The 20,144-nt window shown below is 36.8% G+C and overlaps 1 protein-coding gene across 19 annotated transcripts in view; it reads left to right on the top strand.

Annotated features, from left to right (window-relative positions):
* Positions 1 to 20,144, top strand: part of PCT (phosphatidylcholine transfer protein) — a 304,249-nt gene that overhangs the window by 226,088 nt on the left and 58,017 nt on the right. For 7 of the 19 annotated variants that reach the window (XM_071082913.1, XM_071082920.1, XM_071082915.1 and 4 more), the window contains one exon: positions 10,404 to 20,143. The exons of 9 other annotated variants lie outside the window; for them this stretch is intronic. In XM_071082913.1, coding sequence (XP_070939014.1) covers positions 10,404 to 10,628 — 225 coding nt within the window. In that variant the 3' untranslated portion in view covers positions 10,629 to 20,143. Of the gene's footprint in view, positions 1 to 2,567; positions 2,651 to 10,403; position 20,144 lie in introns of those variants that run through there. 3 more of the 19 variants (XM_071082924.1, XM_071082923.1, XM_071082925.1) reach the window with 2 other exon arrangements.

Raw genomic sequence — 20,144 nt, 5'->3', positions numbered from 1 at the left:
TGAATATATTTCTATTTTATATCCATATGTATATGTGTATATAGGTCATCTTGAAGATGGTATGTCTACCATCTTGAAGCCATTATCTCCACTGCCTTTTCAATCGGTTAGCACTTCAAATATTTAAAGATAATTATCACTTTCTCTATTGTTGTTTCCTCCTCAGTCTAAACATCCCCAGTTCCTTTAATGATCATAATCTGCAATAATTTTCTGACCCTTTATCCCCTAAAATTCCTTTCTCTATTCCTCTTGACACGTAGCATTTATTCAACAGCACTGTCATATAATATGGCCCTCAGAGTTGAGAGGGACACTCAGAGCACAGTGGGACTGTTACTGCTTGTACTCTCTCTCTATTTTTCTATCAATGCTGTCTAAGTCTGGTTTATCTTTTTAAAACCACATATTTATACTACTGACTTGTAATAACCAATTTCCTTTCTACCTCTCTTCCGAATTTTATATATGTAAAGTCTGCCAATCAACAGGTTCCTTATTCTGTACTTGTGAAATTGCTTATCTACCAAAATGAAGGACTTCACACTAGTTCTTAGTGACTTTTACCATGCCAGCTTTAACCTCTCTACATCTTTTTGTAATGCGTATCAGAATATGCAGCAAGACAAGCTTCAGTTTATTCTTGTCTTTAACAAACTGACAACCCTCTGATATATTGATCTCTGGTGAATTGTGGTTCCTTCCATCTATGGTACACCTTCTGCTATGTTACTAACTGATTAGAGAGCATATTATTAGCTTCTTTAGCCAAACCCCATTTCTACTTGTGGGGATTATGTTATTTATTTACTCAACGAAGATTTATCAAGGGCTAATTCTGTGCCAGGAACCAAGTTGAGCATTGGCTATACAGAGATAAATAAACATCATCTTTGACCTCATGTAACTTATGATCCAGTATTTACATATTTATAATTATGTATAGACTTATTATGCTTATGATTGCTAGTCAAAATTTTGCTGAAAAAATTACCAATCTGGATAAAGCAAATATAGCACAATGTTCATTATTGAATTAAGGTGATGGGGTATCCAGGTGTTCACTGTATGATTCTGTCAACTTTTCTGTATATTTCAAAATGTTCATGCTAAAATGTTGGGGGGAAATTTGCCTGTCCCTCATAAGCTATATTTCTTTTATAGTCCTCAGCTATGGAATGGTACATGTCTTTCTTTTAAACTCTTTGGATTGTTTTACTTGCTTTTTATGAACTTCAGGATACCCTCACCTTTTTCTCCCAGGATTCCTGGAAGAAACTGTGACATAATAAAAAGAATACTGACATTGGAGATGAGCTAGGACTCTTATTTTGAATCTGGCACCTACTGGCTTTCTCCCTCTGGATAAGTCATTTAATGTCTTTGAGCCTCAATTTTTCCTATTCCTAAAATGGAGTAATTATATTCACACTTTGTTGTGAAAATTAAGTAAAATTATGTATGTAATCACTTAGCGTATTTAAAATGCACCCTTCCCCACTTCCATGACTTTATCCATCTATCTACCTCACACATAACCATTATTTCCTTTCTTAGAAATCAGAATTAAGTGGTTAGTACCCATTTATGCTCTTTTCTTTCCTCTTTGAAAACTAAAATTCTCAGAAACTCAGATCCTTAATGCGTTATTGGATGCTTTTGTTTAGCAAATATGGTGTCAGAAAATATGAATTCATCTATAACCTTCAAGTTTCCTTTTTGTTCAGATATGGGATTAATGTTAGGAAAGTACCATTAATATCCTAAGTGATCTGTAATTGCTGTTAAGTTGTAAATGCTTTATTGCCAATTCCTGTCATGATTTAGTAGGTTTATGTTGTCTGTGTCCTAACTGCTGTGTCTGCGACATGTTATCTCCTTCCTTCTATTTTTGCAACAAACCCTGTGCCTCCTTTGAGAATAAGTTCAATGCTCTGTCCTCCTGTGAAGGCTTCCTAAATCCCTTCCTTCAGGTCTTACTCAAAATATTCTCACTGCACCGTGTTATGTCTTAAAATATCTCACACAACTTACCACTAGATGGTAAGAACTGTGTGGCCAGAAAAAAGAACTTTTTCCGCTTTCTATCCCTAGTGTATGGGACTAGAAGGAACCAGTAGGTACTTCTTAGACATAATTCGTGGATGCCTGGGGAGGTGAGTGATTAGAGTTCATTATCCCTAGGCCTCAGTTTCTTCCTCCAGGAAATAAGACAGGTCACCTGACTTCAAAAGCCTACGTAAGTAAGCAGTGAAATTTTATGATTCTTAGCCTTTCTATTATGTGACTCACTCAAATGCAGCATCCCGTTTTCATTTCAAGTATTTGTCTTAATGTCAGAGCTTTATGTATAGATCTGGAGGTTCTTAATTTTTAAGCAATAGGGATGGATGCTCATACATTCCCTCTCTGACTCTTTGCTGTGATTTGCTCAGTGGCTTTGCACCAAGGGTATGGATGAGTTCCCAACATGTCCTAGTTCCCCAACATATACTCCAGTCCAAACAAACAAAAATGTATCTCGCCATGCCCTTCAACCTCACCCTGCCATCCCCTCCATTTTGCAGATCACCTGTTTTAGAATATCTCTTCTGTCCTGTGTCCTGACTCTCTGAAGAAGGCCGAGTGGATTCACATATCCTGGAGTCTGGTGGGTGTCTAGATTAATATTAAGATGATGAGTCTTAGACCATTTTATCCTTCATCGTCTGCTGAGTTTGAGTTGCTGGAAGATATTTAATTCTAACCTTCTATGATATTTGTGAGCTCATCTGATTATTGTGGACAGTCAGAAACACTTGGAGAGGATGAGGGGGCTTGTTAGGGAGGTGCAGGACCTCACATTTTCACCCCTGTTTCCTAACACTTTAAATTCCAACAATGCTGAACATACTTAATGTTCCGAATTCTCTACACTCTCACTCACCCCATTTCCCTCCACTTAACACACTCTTCAAATCTTCTCTACCTTTTTTGCCTGATAAAGGTTATTCTTCATCTGAGGCTCAACTGAAAACTGCTTCCTACAGAGAGAATTTTCTGATTCTCCTACTATAACTCTTACTAAACTGTTTGGTGATTATCTAATTATTTACATGATTTCTTCACTTAATGGATGCCATCGTTCTTGTTCATTATTGTAGTCCTAAAGCTTGACACAGTACCTGAAACACGAGAGTTGCTTAACTTGTCTCTATTGAATAAATTAATGAAGGTGGTAGTCCCTGCTGCCATTAAAGAAATTAAAATACCATAGAATGCACAAGATAAGCACACAAATAACCAGTATATTGATGCCTCTCATTTTACAACTCCCAAGGATCCTGTGGAGATAGCATTGTTTCTACCATTTTGCAGAAAGGAAAATGTAGCCTTAGAAGTTATATCAATTATCAAGTTATTCTACAGCCAGAAAGTGGCAGAATTGAATTTGAATGCCAGCCGTCACAGTGGAAGTTAAGTGTTCTCTCCATAATACTGCAACAATATGTAACAACTGTTGCAAAATTGGTACAAAAGTTGGCTGCATTGCAGAAATGAGAGAGTTCACTCCTAGATGACGTTTAAGCTTAGATCTGAAAGACAATGACTTGTTTTAAAAAATATTTTCAATTGCCAGAGCAAAACCAACCTCCTTTTTTGCATTATAATAAACTAAACCAATACAACCATATTTAATGTAAGAAGTGAAAGCTTATTCTCCTCTTGCTCTAATTACATTCCCAAGACATAACCATCATAAAGCCTATCTATATACGTGATATGACAGTTTTATGTTATTTAAATGAAATCATACTATAAATGTCCAACAGTCCTCTTCTTCTTCTTCTTTTTTTAAGTCAGTACAACTTGGACAACCTTCTATGGAGTATATTTATATCTACCTCCTGATTTTTAGCTGCTACATTTCATTCCTTTGTAGGAATGCTGTATAATTTGTTTAACCAGTCTCTTATTATGGGCCTTTCGGTGTTTTTTTTTTGTTTGTTTGTTTGTTTTTTGTTTTTTATCCCTTGTAAATAATTCTGTAAGAATTCTCCTTGTATATATGTCTCTGAGTCCTCATTAAAGATTTTCTGTCCATCAATTCCTAAAATAGGATTTCTTAAATTATGGGTTATATGCAATTTAAATTATAAAAGAAACAGAGAATTGCACAGAATGTGAAAAAGTTGAAATTAGAGGGCAAAAACATTCAAGGTGGAACAAGTCACATAAATAAAGGCACCTAAAAGCATAAGTCACATTCTTTTATTTTTCCCAAGAAGTTTCCACATTTTGACCCTTTGTGTGAGCTCTAATGACAAATTCCAGCTCCTGCCAAGAGACCACAAGCTATTTGTCAGTTTGTCTTTTTATTCTCCTTCTTGTCCCTTCAGTGATGAAGTCCCCAGAGGTTAAACACTCTCATTATTAATCTTACCACAAGAATCCCAGAAAACCAATGTTTGCTGCCCTTTGGTTCTTTATTTTAATGACTCCTCACCACACACAGACCCCTTATTGTGCTATTCACAACTTTCCAGATGAAACCAAAGGCTTGATTCAACTGTAGTCAAAGAAAATGAATTCTCCCCAATTCCACACACATACACACACTAACCCTCCTCTTTTCACCAGTGCCCAAAACTTAAAATTGAATGAACATGACATGAGATGTTTCTAAAGAGCTATCCCCCTGCCATCAGTTTTATTAAAGGCATAAATGTGCAGTCGCATTTAATGGTGTTTATTTTGAAACATGTGATGTTTACCCTTGAAAGCCTATTATGCATCTCTCACCTTACAGTGAACAAAAGGGCATTGTAACTTCATGTAGTCTGACTGCTTGCTTAAATTTAGGTCTGCACTCAAATGAGAAAAATACTTGAGTATCAGTCATCTTGGAATCCAAGGGACTTATTCATAGAGCATGTGGGGCTCTATTCATAAATGATTTATGTCTTTGCATAAAGGGGAGTGGGGGTTGTGTGTGTTGCCCAGAGAACCATCGTCTGCCTTTCCTGGGTAATTTATACAAGATCAATATTTATCAAGGTGAGCCAAGAATTGTGCCGTAACTCTCCGAGAGCCAAATACTTCATTTACAGTTCCTTCACCCATGGAAGGGAGCGTGACAGATTGAAATGTTTGCATAAAAGCTACTTAAAGAGGTTCTCACTTGGTTCCTGTTACTTTAAATGCGGGGTGATGCCTTGCAAGAAATTGCAGATTTCTCTCATAGGTGTTGTTCATTGACTAACACATAGTAGATATTTAAAAATGTATTTGTTGAATTAATGACTAAAGGGAAATAAACAATCATAATAGAAATATTACTATTCCCAAAGAGAAAGAATGATTGCCCACTTTGTTTATTCTGTTAGTAAATATTAATTTAGCATCCACTAGGCATTTTGCATTGAATAAAGTCACAATTATTACCTGGAATGATCCCTATACATATGTGTGAACACTCTAAAACATGTTAATGAAATATATGCTCTATTAAAGGTTCAAAAAAGTGTTCTAGTAATAGAGATAAAGGATCAACTAATTCTGCATGGAGGCGTCTAGGAAAGGATAAGTGTTCTAGTAATAGAGATAAAGGATCAACTAATTCTGCATAGAGGCGTCTAGGAAAGGATAAGTGTAAGTAGGAGTTAAACAAAAAGTGAATGAGGAGGGGGATTTTTGGGAGAAGTAATAGTATGAATTAAGGAAGCATGAAAGACCTTTGAATTGCAGGAATGGGATAGATGTGTTGCCATCAGAGATTGGAGTATTTGTGTCAGTAAAAATAAATAAATCTGAAAGTTTCTATTAGAACTGGATTGTGAAAGGCATAATACACTCAACTAGTGAGCTATTACTTTATTTTGTAAGCAAGAAGAGACTCTCATAAATTTTTAAACATGGACATTACATGGTTGGATTTCTCATAGGGATATGTCTCTGGTAGCACAGTCTGTACTATTTACCATCTGGTGGAGATGAAAGAGAGGAGATGACAAGTTGGTGTAAATTTGTTTATCTCTGGTAGTGTCTCTTTGGAGTACTGTTTTGAGAAGGATTTTAAAACCGCATCTGGACTCATCGGGAAAGGCTTCAATGCAAAGAAATGATGCCTACCATGAGTGTAAGAAGGAAAGCAGGGAAAGTGTCAGCAGACATAGCTAAACATTTTCCATCCCTGGATTAGCAGGACATTTGGAAGGTCTAGATGAGACATCATTAGTCTTTAATTAGGACAACCTCAATGTATGAGAGATGATAGGGGTAGGTTTATATATGATTATGATCTCCTGTGCACATATGACTTGAGGAATTATGTGTAGTTTAAAATGGAATAGAGGATGACTTTCTGAAGCTTGCAGTTTAAGATAGATCTTGAGAAAAGCAACCATAATTAATTAAGATAGGGAAAAGTAAATTGATAGTGGTAAAGAGGATAAAAAAGATGATTTCTGTATGATTTTTACACATAATGAGTGTAAAAATGCCACATAGTGTTTGTAGCATGAGTTTGAATCCCAGAGAATGCTCTGAAATGAATATTTAAACCTGGAATTTATCTGAATATAGGCAACATGTCTCATAGTTCAGGGATAATAATACTAAAGGAGAAGTCCACTGGAACACCAGCATTCAAATAATGGATAGTAGAAAAGGAAGATCCATGCAGATGACTTCACATTTCCAGAAAGAATATTTCCAATTTGAGAAAAACATAAAATTTGACCCTCTACCTTTCATTATCACACACAGAAAAACAAAAGGGATTTCCACTCCTGACTATGATAACTAGCTAGCATCTGATCAGCTATCCTGCAGAGAAAAACTGGAAAAGCTAGATTCAATTTTTTAAAATGTGCTTTAAAGTATGGGGAATTTACAAAGAAAGCGATAACTTAAGGGGCTAAAAGGAGAGGTGCAGAGATATGAACCTAATGTTAAGGCTTTGTATTACCTCTTGAGATTTTTGTGAATTTATAAGTGAAGGCAAAGGATCCAAGAGAAAGCAGAGCTTGTACATTTTCATGGGGCTGTGAAGCAAAATGTGGAATTTAGAACCTGCCAAGGATAAATGCCTGGTAAATACCACAGGATTTCAGTTGGTACCAGGGTTAATACTGGTAAGAGGCAAATGAGGCATGTATGGCACAAAATTTTAGGAGGTACTCACTCATTAAATCATGTGCCCTAGGTGGCTCACTTGCCTCATGTTAGTCCTGACTCACACTGGGATACTTGGAAGGTTGTCTATAACTACAGAAAAACTGGAAATAGATCACCCTTTATAAAGACCAGCTCTAAAAGAGATGGAGTCAGAATTGTGTTGAGAATTGCCTCTAGTATAACTGCCTGAGAGAAACAAAACTGAGTCCTCTCTGGAGGAAGAAAATGTTATCCAGAAACTCAAATTTTTGCTACACTTTTTTTGACACAATGCCTTCAATAAAAAATTACCAGGCATGCAAGGATATGAGGTCTAGTTATTAAAAAGCAAAAATAAAACAAGAATAAAAGCAGACAAGAGTGCCAGACTGGTAGGAGATCCAGATATTAAATTTATAAAACATAAACTTTTAAAAAACTGGGATTCGTATGTCCAAAATATTAAATAAAAAGATGGAAAACTTTAGCTGGGAATCAGACTCTATTAAAAAATCAAATGAAATCATAGACCTGAAAAATAAAACTGAAGTTAAGAACTCATTATATGAGCCTAACAGATTAAACACAAGTGAAGTGAGACTTAATGAATGTAAAAATGTCAGTTGGAAATATACAGATAGAATAATAAAAAGAAGAATAGAAAATAAAGAAAAGGGTCTAAGATATATGGGACAACATAAAAATGTCTAAACTATGTGTAACTGCAATCCCATAGGAATGAAGAGGGATAATATAGCAGGAGCAATATTTAAAAAGATAGTGGCTGAAAAGCTTATACAATTGCTGAAGGACATTAGCTACAGATTCAAAAAGTGTAACAAACATAAAGCAAAACAAACAAACAAAAATCCTCCAAAAAACCACAAAGAAACTCACATTAAATTCATCACAGTAATTACTGATGAAATGAAAGAAAATATTAAGGGCAACCAAAGGAAAAAAGATACATTAGCATTAAAGAAAGAATCCTAAAACTTACTGCTAACTTATAAGAAATTATAAAAACCAGGAGACAATTGAATGACATTTTCAAAATACTGAAAGAATAAAATCCTAGCAGCCTAGACTTCTATACCCAGAAAAATATTCTTCAAAAATATTGGCATAATGAAGACATATTTAGAAAATGCAAACTGAGGGAATTTATTAGCAACAGAGTTATAGTACGTAAAATACTAAAAGAAGATCTTTGCATAGAAGAACAATGATTTCAGATGAAAAAAGAAAAATGCAGAAAATAATGAAGAACAACATAAAGATTACATTTGTGCTTAAATGTAAATACGTATTGACTGTATAAAACAACAATAGTAATGTTATATAAGGTTTACAATATATGTGTCATTTTAAAAAGTGGAAATCATAGCACAAAAGACAGCAAGGGTAAATTTTTTAATGTTTTGCATTGTCTTGCAATTAATAAAAATTTATATTTATGTTAAATATTAATAAATAATATATGTTTGAGTCTCAAGGATATATATTAAAGAATTTGTAAAAGTATTAGTAAGCTAATTGTGGGGAAATGCAACAATAAAGAATACTGGATTAATGCAATGGCAGCTAGAGAGGAGAGAAAAAGAACATAGAAATTGATTTAATGCTAAGTATATCAATATGTCTTGAAATGTAAGTGGGTTAGCTATTCAAACAAAGATTTTTAGATGAAAAGAGCAGCGCAACTATATGTTGCTTAAAAGAGACATAATTTAAATGCAAAAAGGTTGAAAGTAAAAATGTACATAAAGATAGCATAACTTTTTCATCCTTATTGGTTTAAAGTTTGTTTTATCAGAGGTTACAATTGCAACCTCTGATTTTTTTTTCTTGGTAAATATTCCTCCATCCCTTTATTTTGAGCCTATGTGTGTGTTTGCACATGAGATGGGGATCCTGAATACAGCACACCGATGGGTCTTGACTCTATCCAATTTGCCAGTCTGTGTCTTTTAATTGGGGACTTTAGCCTATTTACATTTAAGGTTAAAATTGTTATGTGTGAATTTGATCCTGTCATTATGATGCTAGCTGGTTATTTTGCACATTAGTTGATGCAGTTTCTTCATAGTGTTGATGGTCTTTACAATTTGGTTGTTTTGCAGTGGCTGGTACCAGTTTTTCCTTTCCACATTTAATGCTTCCTTCAGGAGCTCTTGTAAAGCAGGCCTGGTGGTGACAAAATCTCTCAGCATTTGCTTGTCTGTAAAGGATTTTATTTCCCCTTCACTTATGAAGCTTAGTTTGGCTGGATATGAAATTCTGGTTTGAAAATTCATTTCTTTAAGAATCTTGAATACTGGCTCCCCCTGTCTTCTGGCTTGTAGGGTTTCTGCAGAGAGATTTGCTGTTAGTCTGATGGGCTTCCCTTTGTGGGTAACCCAATCTTTCTCTCTGGCTGCCCTTAACATTTTTTCCTTCCTTTCAACCTTGGTGAATCTGATGATTATGTATCTTGGGGTTGCTCTTCTTGAGGAGTATCTTTGTGGTGTTCTCTGTATTTCCTGAAATTGAATGTTGGCCTGTCTTGCTAGGCTGGGGAAGTTCTCCTGGATAATATCCTGAAGAGTGTTTTCCAACTTGGTTTCATTCTCCCCCTCACTTTCAGGTACACCAATCAAATGTGGGTTTGGTCTTTTCACATAGTCCCACATTTCTTGGAGGCTTTGTTTGGTCCTTTTGATTCTTTTTTCTCTAATTTGTCTTCACACTTTATTTCATTAAGTTGATCTTCAATCTCTGATCTCCTTTCTTCCACTTGATTGATTCAGCTATTGATACTTGTGTATGCTTCATGAAGTTCTTGTGCTGTGTTTTTCAGCTCCATCAGGTCATTTAAGTTCTTTTCTAAACTGGTTATTCTAGTTAGCAATTCCTCTAATCATTTTCAAGGTTCTTACCTTGCTTGCGTTGGGTTAGAACATGCTTCTTTAGCTCCGAGGAGTTTGTTATTACCCACCTTCTGAAGCCTACTTTTGTAAATTCATCAAACTCATTCTCCATCCAGTTTTGTTCCCTTGCTGGTGAGGAGTTGTAATCCTTTGGAGGAGAAGAGGCATTCTGGGTTTTGGAATGTTCAGCCTTTTTGTGCAGTTTTTTCCTCATCTTTGTGAATTTATCTACCTTTGGTCTTTGATGTTGGTGACCTTCGATGGGGTTTCTGTGTGGACGTCTTTTTTTGTTGATGTTGATGCTATTTCTTTCTGTTTGTTAGTTTTCCTTCTAATAGTCTGGCCCCTCTGCTGCAGGTCTGCTGGAGTTTGCTGGAGGTCCACTCCAGACCCTGTTTGCCTGGGTATCACCAGTGGAGGCTGCATAATAGCAAAGATTGCTGCCTGTTCCTTCCTCTGGAAGCTTTGCCCAGAGGAGCACCCACCAGATGCCAGCTGGAGCTCTCCTGTATGAAGTGTCTGTTGACCTCTGCTGGGAGGTGTCTTCCAGTCCAGAGGCACAGGGGTCAGGGACCCACTTGATGCATTACATAATGGTAAAAGGATCAAGGCAACAAGAAGAGCTAACTATCCTAAATATATATGCACCCAATACAGGAGCACCCAGATTCATAAAGCAAATTCTCAGAGAACTACAAAGAGACTTAGACTCCCACACAATGATAGTGGGAGACTATAACACCCCACTGTCAATATTAGACATATCAATGAGACAGAAAATTAATAAGGATATCCAGGACTTGAACTCAGCTCTGGACCAAGTGGACCTAATAGACATCTGCAAAACTCTCCACCCCAAATCAACAGAATATACATTCGTCTCAGTATCACATTGCACTTATTCCAAAACTGACCACATAATTGGAAGTAAAACACTCCTCAGCAAATGTAAAAGAATGGAAATCATGACAGTCTCTCAGACCACAGTGCAATCAAATTAGAACTCAGGATTAAGAAACTCACTCAAAACCACAGAACTACATGGAAACTGAACAACCTGCCCCTGGATGACTACTGGGTAAAAAACAATATTAAGACAGAAGTAAATAAGTTATTTGAAACCAATGAGAACAAAGACACAATGTATCAGAATCTCTGGGACACAGCTAAAGCAATGTTTAGAGGGAAATGTATACCAATGAATGCCCACAGGAGAAAGTGGGAAAGATTTAAAATCAACACCCTGACATCACAATTGAAAGAACTAGAGAAGCAAGAGCAAACAAATTCAAAAGCTAGCAGAAGACAAGAAATAACTAAGATCAGAGCAGAACTAAGGGAGATAGAGACATGAAAAACCCTTCAAAAAAAAAAAAAATGAATGAATCCAGGAACTGGTTTTTTGAAAAGATTAACAAAATAGATAGATGGCTAACCAGACTAATAAGAAGAAAAGAGAGAAGAATCAAACAGACACAATAAAAAATGATAAAGGGGATATCACCACTGATCCCACAGAAATACAAACTACCATCAGAGAATACTATAAAAACCTCTACACAAATAAACTAGAAAATATAGAAGAAATGGATAAATTCCTGGATATGTACACCCTCCCAAGGCTAAACCAGGAAGATGTCAAATCCATGAGTAGACCAATAACAAGTTCTGAAATTGAGGCAGTAATTAATAGCCTACCAACCAAAAAAAAGCTCAGGACCAGATGGATTCACAGCCAAATCCTACCAGAGGTACGAAGAGGAGCTGGTACCATTTCTTCTGAAACTATTCCAAACAATACAAAAAGAGGGACTACTCCTTAACTCATTTTATGAGGCCAACATCATCCTGATACCAAACCTGGCAGAGACATAACAACAACAAAAAAAACAACTTTCAAGCCAATATCTCTAATGAATATAGATATGAAAATCCTCAATAAAATACTGGCAAACCAAATCCAGCAGCACATCAAAAGGCTTATCCACCACGGTCAAGTCAGCTTCATCCCTGGAATGCAAGGCTGGTTCAACATATGCAAATCAATAAATGTAATCCATCACATGAACAGAACGAATGACAAAAACCACATGATAATCTCAATAGATGCAGAATAATACTTTGATAACATTCAACACCCCTTCATGTTAAAAACTCTCAATAAATGAGGTTTTGATGAAGCGTATCTCAACATAATAAGAGCTATTTATGACAAATGCACAGCCAATATCATACTGAATGGGCAAAAACCAGAAGCAATCCCTTTGAAAACCAGCACAAGACAAGGATGCCGTCTCTCACCACCCCTATTCAACATAGTATTGGAAGTTCTAGTCAGTGCAATCAGGCAAGAGAAAGACATAAAGGGTATTCAAACAGGAAGTCAAATTATCTCTATTTGCAGATGGCATGATTGGGTATTTAGCAAACACCATTGTCTCAGCCCCAAATCTCCTTAAGCTGATAAGCAACTTCAGCAAAGTCTCAGGATAGAAAATCAATGTGCAAAAATCAGAAGCATTCCTATACACCAATAATAGACAAACAGAGAACCAAATCATAAGTGAATTCCCATTCACAATTGCTACAAAGAGAATAAAATACTGAGGAATACAACTTACAAGGGATTTGAAGGACCACATCAAGGAGAACTACGAAACACGGCTCAAGGAAATAAGTGAGGATACAAGCAAATGGAAAAATATTCCATGGTCATGGATAGGAAGAATCAATATTATGAAAATGACCATACTGCCCAAAGTAATTTATAGAGGTAATGCTATCCCCATCAAGCTACCATTGACTTTCTTCACAGAATTAGAAAAAACTCAACATGGATTAGAGACTTAAAGGTAAAACTCAAAACCATAAAAACCCTAGAAGAATACCTAGGCAATATCATTCAGGACATCGGCATGGGCAAAGACTTCATGACTAAAACACCAAAAGCAACTGCAATAAAAGCCAAAATTGACAAATGGGATCTAATTAAACTAAAGAGCTTCTGCAGAGCAAAAGAAACCAGCATCAGAGTAAACAGGCAACCTACAGAATGGGAGAAAATTTTTGCAATCTACCCATCTGACAAAGGTCTAACATCCAGAATCTACAAGGAACTTAAACAAATTTACAAGAAAAAGCAAACATCCCCATCAAAAAGTCAGCAAAGTATATGAACAGACACTTCTCAAAAGAAGACGTTTATGCAGCCAACAAACATATGAAAAAAAGATCATCATCACTGGTCATTAGAGAAATGCTAATCAGACCCACAATTATCAAAACCATCTCCCACCAGTTAGAATGGCGATTGTTAAAAAGTCAGGAAACAGCAGATGCTGGAGGGGATGTGGAGAAATGGGAATGCTTTTACATTGTTGGTGGGAGTGTAAATTAGTTCAACCATTGTGGAAGACAGTGTGGCAATTCCTCAAAGATCTAGAACCAGAAATACCATTTAACCCAGCAATCCCATTACTGGGTATATGCCCAAAGGATTGTAAATCATTCTACTATAAAGATGCACATGTATGTTTATTGCAGCAATATTCACAATAGCAAAGACTTGGAACCAATCTAAATGCCCATAAATGATAGATTGGATAAAGAAAATGTGACACATATACACCATGGAATACTATGCACCCATAAAAAGGATGAATTCATGTCCTTTGCAGGGACATGGATGAAGCTGGAAACCATCATTCTCAGCAAACTAACACAAGAACAGAAAACCAAATACCACATGCTGTCACTCATAAGTGGGAGTTGAACAATGAGAACACATGGGCATAGGGAGGGGAACATCACACACTGGGGCCTGTCATGGGGTGGGGGACTAGGGGAGGGATAGCATTAGGAGAAATAGTTAATGTAGATGACGGGTTGATGGGTGCAGCAAACCACCATGGCACATGTATACTTATGTAACAAACCATACTTTCTGCACATGTATCCTAGAACTTAAAGTTTAATTTAAAAAAATAAGAAAGATGACATAACTACAGTAATATCATACAAAATAGATTTAAGGTGAAATTATTAATATAGGTTTTTTTTTTTAAAAAAAAAAACATTTTATAGCAGTAAAGGGGTCAATTCACCAGAAAGGTAGCACAACCATGCGTTTGTATGCACCCAATAAGAACACTTTAAATTTATAAAGCAAAAATTGATAGAACTAGGTGAAATAGACAAGCCCAGAATCATTGTGGGGAACTTCTTGTTTTGTTTTGTTTTGTTTTAAGCAACTGAATTTGGGGATGGGTTGTTTTACGTCAATAGATAAACAGAAGTATACATCTCCTCATTCTCAAATTATTTTCCTAGTTTATTTTTAAACTATTTTATTTTAGATTCAGGGGATATATGTGTTTTTTTGTTACATGAGTATATTGCATAATGGGTGAGGATTGGGCTTCTAATGTACCCATTACCCAATAGTGAACACTGAACCCAGTAGGCAATTTTTCAACCTTGTCCTCCTTTCCACCTTCCCCCCTTTTGTAGTCCCCATGTCTATTTTTCCATCTTTATGTCCATGTGTACCCATTGTTTACTTCACACTTATAAGTGAGAACATTCGGTATTCGATGTTCTGTTTCTGAGTTAGTTCATGTAGGATAATGGCTTCCAGCACCATCCATGTTGCTGCAAAGGAGATGATGTCATTCTTTTTATGGCTGCATAGTATTCTGTGTGTGTGTAGACACACACACACACACACACACATATATACGATAGGAGATTTTAATGTACCTCTGACAGAAGGTTAAAAAACAAGAAGACAAAAGACACATTTAGTAAGAATACAGATCTACACAATACAATTTAAAAATGTGTATCTATTTGGCACCAGATTTGACTCTCTTCACATTGCTGGGAGTAATTTCTCATATTGTACCTATTAAATCTTTTGGAAGAGAATTTTGTTTTATTTGGCACTGCTTTTGAAGTAGGGTATGAGAACTCCAGTTATGGATGCTCTCTCTCTCTCTCTCTCTCTCTCTCTCTCTCTCCCCCCATGTATGTGTGTGTGTGTGTGTGTGTGTGTGTGTGTGTGTGTGTGTGACTTTAGAGAAATCTCTTTGGCCTCATTTTTGGGGAGAGGGATACATCCTAAAGAATGAAAACATTTTTATTCTCCAAGTGAAGGGAAACAGGCTAACACAGGGTTGGTTCTCCTTACCTCCTTAGAAAGATAAATAACTTGCCAAGTGCTTGTTATTTTCCAAAGGGCCTTAAGTTCTTTAAAATGGGCCATGGACCACAGAGTCCTATTATTAGAAAATAGAAGTATAGTAAGAGCTTTTAGAAAGGCAAGCAAGAAAAACAGAAAGAGAAGGGATCTAGACTCAAAATTTGGAGGCCTGGGTTTCATATTTGAGAATGATCCTCTACAGAGAGTGCCAGAGCAATAAACCAGGAGAAGGACCTTATGACAGTGATGTGCTGGAGGTACTGGTTCATACTGGCTTGTAAGAAATTTTGTGTACATGTCTTCCCAAATTCAAGTTCAGTACCGTTACGTTGGTGACTTAAATGTATATGTGGTAGGAGTATTTATATCAGAGAAATTGGCGAATGGTACAAAACAAGACTGTGTGTTGGGGAAGCTAGTTTTTAAACATTTAGCAGTATACCATAGCCAGAAAATTACCACTGAATTTACCCTCTGAAAATACCATCTGAATATAGGATTAGAATAAGACTGCCAGGTAGGAAACAACATCCTACCCTAGGACGATGACCCTCCTTGATAACTTGAGAATCCGCTCAAGTTTCAAGTGGACATCTGTACAACTAATGAGGGCGGGGTGAGGAATTAAGGAAGGAAGTCTCCAAGTTAAACCTCGGGACTGGACAGGAACATGTTAATACCTGCTGAGTTTTAGATGGGAGTGTAGACATCACTATTACAATGTTTGTGTTTGTATAAGTATTTATACAAGATTGTGCCTTCCATTTCGTATATATTACAGAACAGGAAAATGTTGTCAGCTTCATTGTGAAAAAGACGTTTTTGGAAGAGACAGAGATTTCTCAATTGAGACCTGAGAAGACTTGACTTTTGATATTGCTAAGTTTCACACAGGTCATAGATGAGTGCTAATCTGCTAATGACTCAGACTGCATTTGATGCAATGTTCCCTGTGTCAAAAATGAAACTTATATAGATGTATAGCAAAACAAAGTATATCAGAACATGCGAAGAATGAGGGAGATGGTGATTGTGATGGTGGAAGTTTCCTCCTGATTTCCAGAATTCTCCTTTGATGCAGAAGTTAGGCCATAATAGAGTCTTCAAAAATGAGCTATTAATGATAGTCTAGCCTTTACAGCAGTAAAACCATGACGATAGATTATGGGATTTCTTTATCATCACCATGACTGCTTCTTGGAAACCACTGAGTTGGCAGCAGCTGTGTTCATTAAAGGCTGAGTTCTCAGAATTGTTTATAAAACTAAACAACTCATAGATTTCTACTGGCAGAAACTAGTCATTGGCATTCTATGTCTTAGTCGCTATTCCTTTTTCACATGGGGCTTGGCAAGACTGACATATGTCTCAGAATCGTATGTGCAATTTTAGTTAAACATGGACTCTCTTTCCCTCCTTCCCATCTCCTTTGGGTACAAAGAAAATTTTTAGATCCTTATTTTTCTCCCTATTCATAGGTTTAAGAGAACATTGCCTTATATAAAACAGTAAATGTCTGACTATTACCTCACCCTTTTTGATGAAATGTGCTGTAGAATATTTGATAGACCTTCTTGTTAAAGCTTTAATATGAAGTCAATAATTAACTGAGCAATCAATATATAGTTGGCCTTTAGGAGTGCCAACACCATGATCTGAAGATTAGTGAAATATGTTTGCTTTTTCACTTTAAGTCAACTTTCAGCATTTTCAGGGTTAAGACTCCATAGTAACTTGAGTCAAGGCTACTGTGGAATTCACAGTAATTCTCTTGAATTCCATCTATTACATTTGAAAATTATATTTGAATCTCCCCCAGATTTAAGTGCTTCTAATATTTTGGTACAAAGCATTTTCACATTCATTATCTTATTATAGCCCTCTAAAATTTTAAGAGTAAATAAAGTAGATATTAGCAATAATGATAATTACCGTGTTGGTGAAAGTGATGCTTTTAATAATGATGATAACGATGGTGGTGACTACAATTTAAATGCCTCCTAAGTCCCAAGTCTTGTGATAGCTTTATATATATTATATCATTTAATCGTCTGAACAGCATTGAGGTAGGGTGCTTCAACTCAAATATATGAAGTGATTTGTCCAGGGTCACATAGCTTATAAATATTAGACCAAGGTTTGGAACCCAAGTCTTCAGTCTTCTGGGCCAAGTTACTTTTAATCTATGAATTGCCAAATGCAATGCATAAAATGCCTTTATAAGTCCATAGGATGGTTGACACGCCTCACTTCCATCAGAACTTGGATAACCTCACTTTCTCTGAGAAGCATTCTCTACCACTTATCAACCATCTGATTTTAGGCAAATTATTTGACATGAGTTTACTCATCCATAAAAAGGAGGTAACTCATCCATGTTGGCTCTGTCTTTGCTGCAAAGATCAAATAACTTAACCATAAGGCCTAGAAAAGTCTGGCAAATAACATGCACTTAATAGGTTGTGGTTCACATTTCCACACTGGTCACTGGCCTTCTTATGCTTTATTGCAATTATGAGAAGCACATGAGGCAAAAAAAGGGTCACATCAACCCAAAGCTCACAGAGTTTGGATGTTAGCACGTTATTCCTAATCACTCAGATTAGCCAGCAAGTTGGACTCCTTTCTCTTTGTCCAAAGCTTAGCAGAATTACACTGGACCTTAATCCTGCTATAACTAAGGGGCAGTAATATGTCTTAAAGAAAGATCTTTAAGAGAAAGGAAAACTTGAGAACCCTGGAAGGTCCATCCTGGAATGAGCCAAAGCTAACACTTCCTCAAAAAACAAAGGAATTTCCTTCCCCTCAACCCCGCCCAGCATATTTTATGTATAGTTTCTAAGAGGTCAGCTAAAATAATGGGCTTGAGCCAATCCAGTATTGGCCAACTACTGTAACATATTTCTCTTCAATACCTGGTGAGGCAATGGTGTTCAAGAAAAAACCACACAATGCAAAGTGAGCAAAAACACAGCCAACCCTAAATTCTACATCACTAGTCTTCTCCGACTTTGGGGTAAAAAAGACACTTTTGGCCAAAGGCTATGAAGTAACGCTCTTCATTAGCTTACTTCTTCTCTGTGTCCAAATGATAAAATAAAATTCTGACATGAAAAAATAATATTTAGAATTTTCCCTTTGTAGTTTTCAAAATAGTGATTATCCTCGTTTTCTCTCTTCTCAAAAAAAGAAAACACAAACTCTTTATAAATTTAGATTGAGTTATTTTTCCTTTATTTGAAATGTTTCTTTATGTATGATATCACATGTATTATTTCTCTGTATTACTATACCCCTTAAGGTAAGCAGATGTCATAATCTCTATTTTGTGGATAGGGAGGGAAGCTTAGAAAATTTTGTGACATATTGATATCTCAGTTAGTAAATTGTAGAACCAGGAATGGAACCTATGACTTGAGATTGTTTCTCAAAATCAGAGCATTCTCAGATTGTTTTGTTTGTTTGTTTGTTTGGTTTTTTTTTTTTTTTTTGAGATGGAGTCTCGCTCTGTCTCCCAGGTTGGAGTGAAGTGGCACGATCTCGGCTCACTGCAACCTCCGCATCCTGGGTTCAAGCGATTCTTCTGCCTCAGCCTCCCAAGTAGTTGGGATTACAGGTGTGTGCCACCATGCCCAGCTAATTTTTGTATTTTTAGTAGAGATGTGGTTTCACCATATTGGCCCGGATGGTCTCGATCGCCTGACCTCGTGACCCACCCGCCTCGGCCTCCCAAATTGCTGGGATTACAGGCATGAGCCACAGTGCCTGGCCCAGAGTGTTCTTATTTTGCCTTTGTTGTTACTGTTTTTGTTGTGTTGTGTATGTGTTTTCTCTATACACACCAAGTACAGAGTTTAGCTCTGTAAAAACATTAAAAACAAAACAGCAGAAAGGAATAAAGCTGTTACCATTTAGAAATTTACCTTATAGTTGGTAGACACATAACATTATTCAAAGCAGGAAGCAAAGTCAGTATTACCATTATTTTTAAGAGACAGGGTCTCTTTCACCCAGACTGGAGTGCAGTGGTGGGATCATCACTCACTGCAACGTTAAACTCCTGGGCTCAAATGATTCTCTCACCTCAGCCTCCATAGTAGCTGGGCCCACAGGCATGCACCACTATGTTGGCTAATCTTTATTTTTTGTAGAGACAGGGTCTCACTATTTTGCCCAGGCTGGTCGCAAACTCCTGGCCTCAGGTGATCCTCCTGCCTTGGCTTCCCAAAGCATTGGGATTATAGGCCTGTGCCACTGTGCCTGGCCAAGCAAAGTCATTGTAGTTAAGCACTGGGAAGGTTGAGCAAACCAATGGTAAAATTTGGATGAGAGTCACTGGGGAGGTTTCTGGGCATAGTTGCATATCCACCTACCTATAAAATCTAGAGCCCTGGTTTTCCCATCTACTGAGACTCCAGGGGTAGGGGGCCTGTCCTACTGAATTGTCTATGCTTCTAGGAAGCTCTTTCATTGTATGTGAGTGAAATGTGCTTTTATTATCCTCTACTGCCTTTATCACAGGACTCAATCTGTTCTACTCGTTGTCCCTAAAACATAACAGAGCCTCTCACTGTGTACCCATATCCAGTTCATGAGATTTGTAGGAGCTCCCTGTGGATGTGGTATTTGGAAAAAAGATTTTGGATGACTGTGTCAACCTGTTGGGATGCTTCCCTAAGAGTCCACTGGAGGAAACCATAGTCAGGAGGGAAAGTGGGGTTTAAAATTTAAAGACAGAACTATGTGTTGAGCTAACGGGGCAACACTAGGATAAAACAATAGCTGGGCAATGAGAGTTAGTGGCTTAATAACCAGGAGAATAAAAGCAAGAATTAATGTATGGAACAGGTGAAATTAGGCAGTTTAAGCAGTCTTAAAATCTTGGATTTTTCTTTTTT

Source organism: Macaca nemestrina, chromosome 17, assembly GCF_043159975.1.
Source record: "Macaca nemestrina isolate mMacNem1 chromosome 17, mMacNem.hap1, whole genome shotgun sequence".
NCBI classification, from domain to species: domain Eukaryota; kingdom Metazoa; phylum Chordata; class Mammalia; order Primates; family Cercopithecidae; genus Macaca; species Macaca nemestrina.
This window is presented reverse-complemented; position numbering and strand designations above follow the sequence as displayed.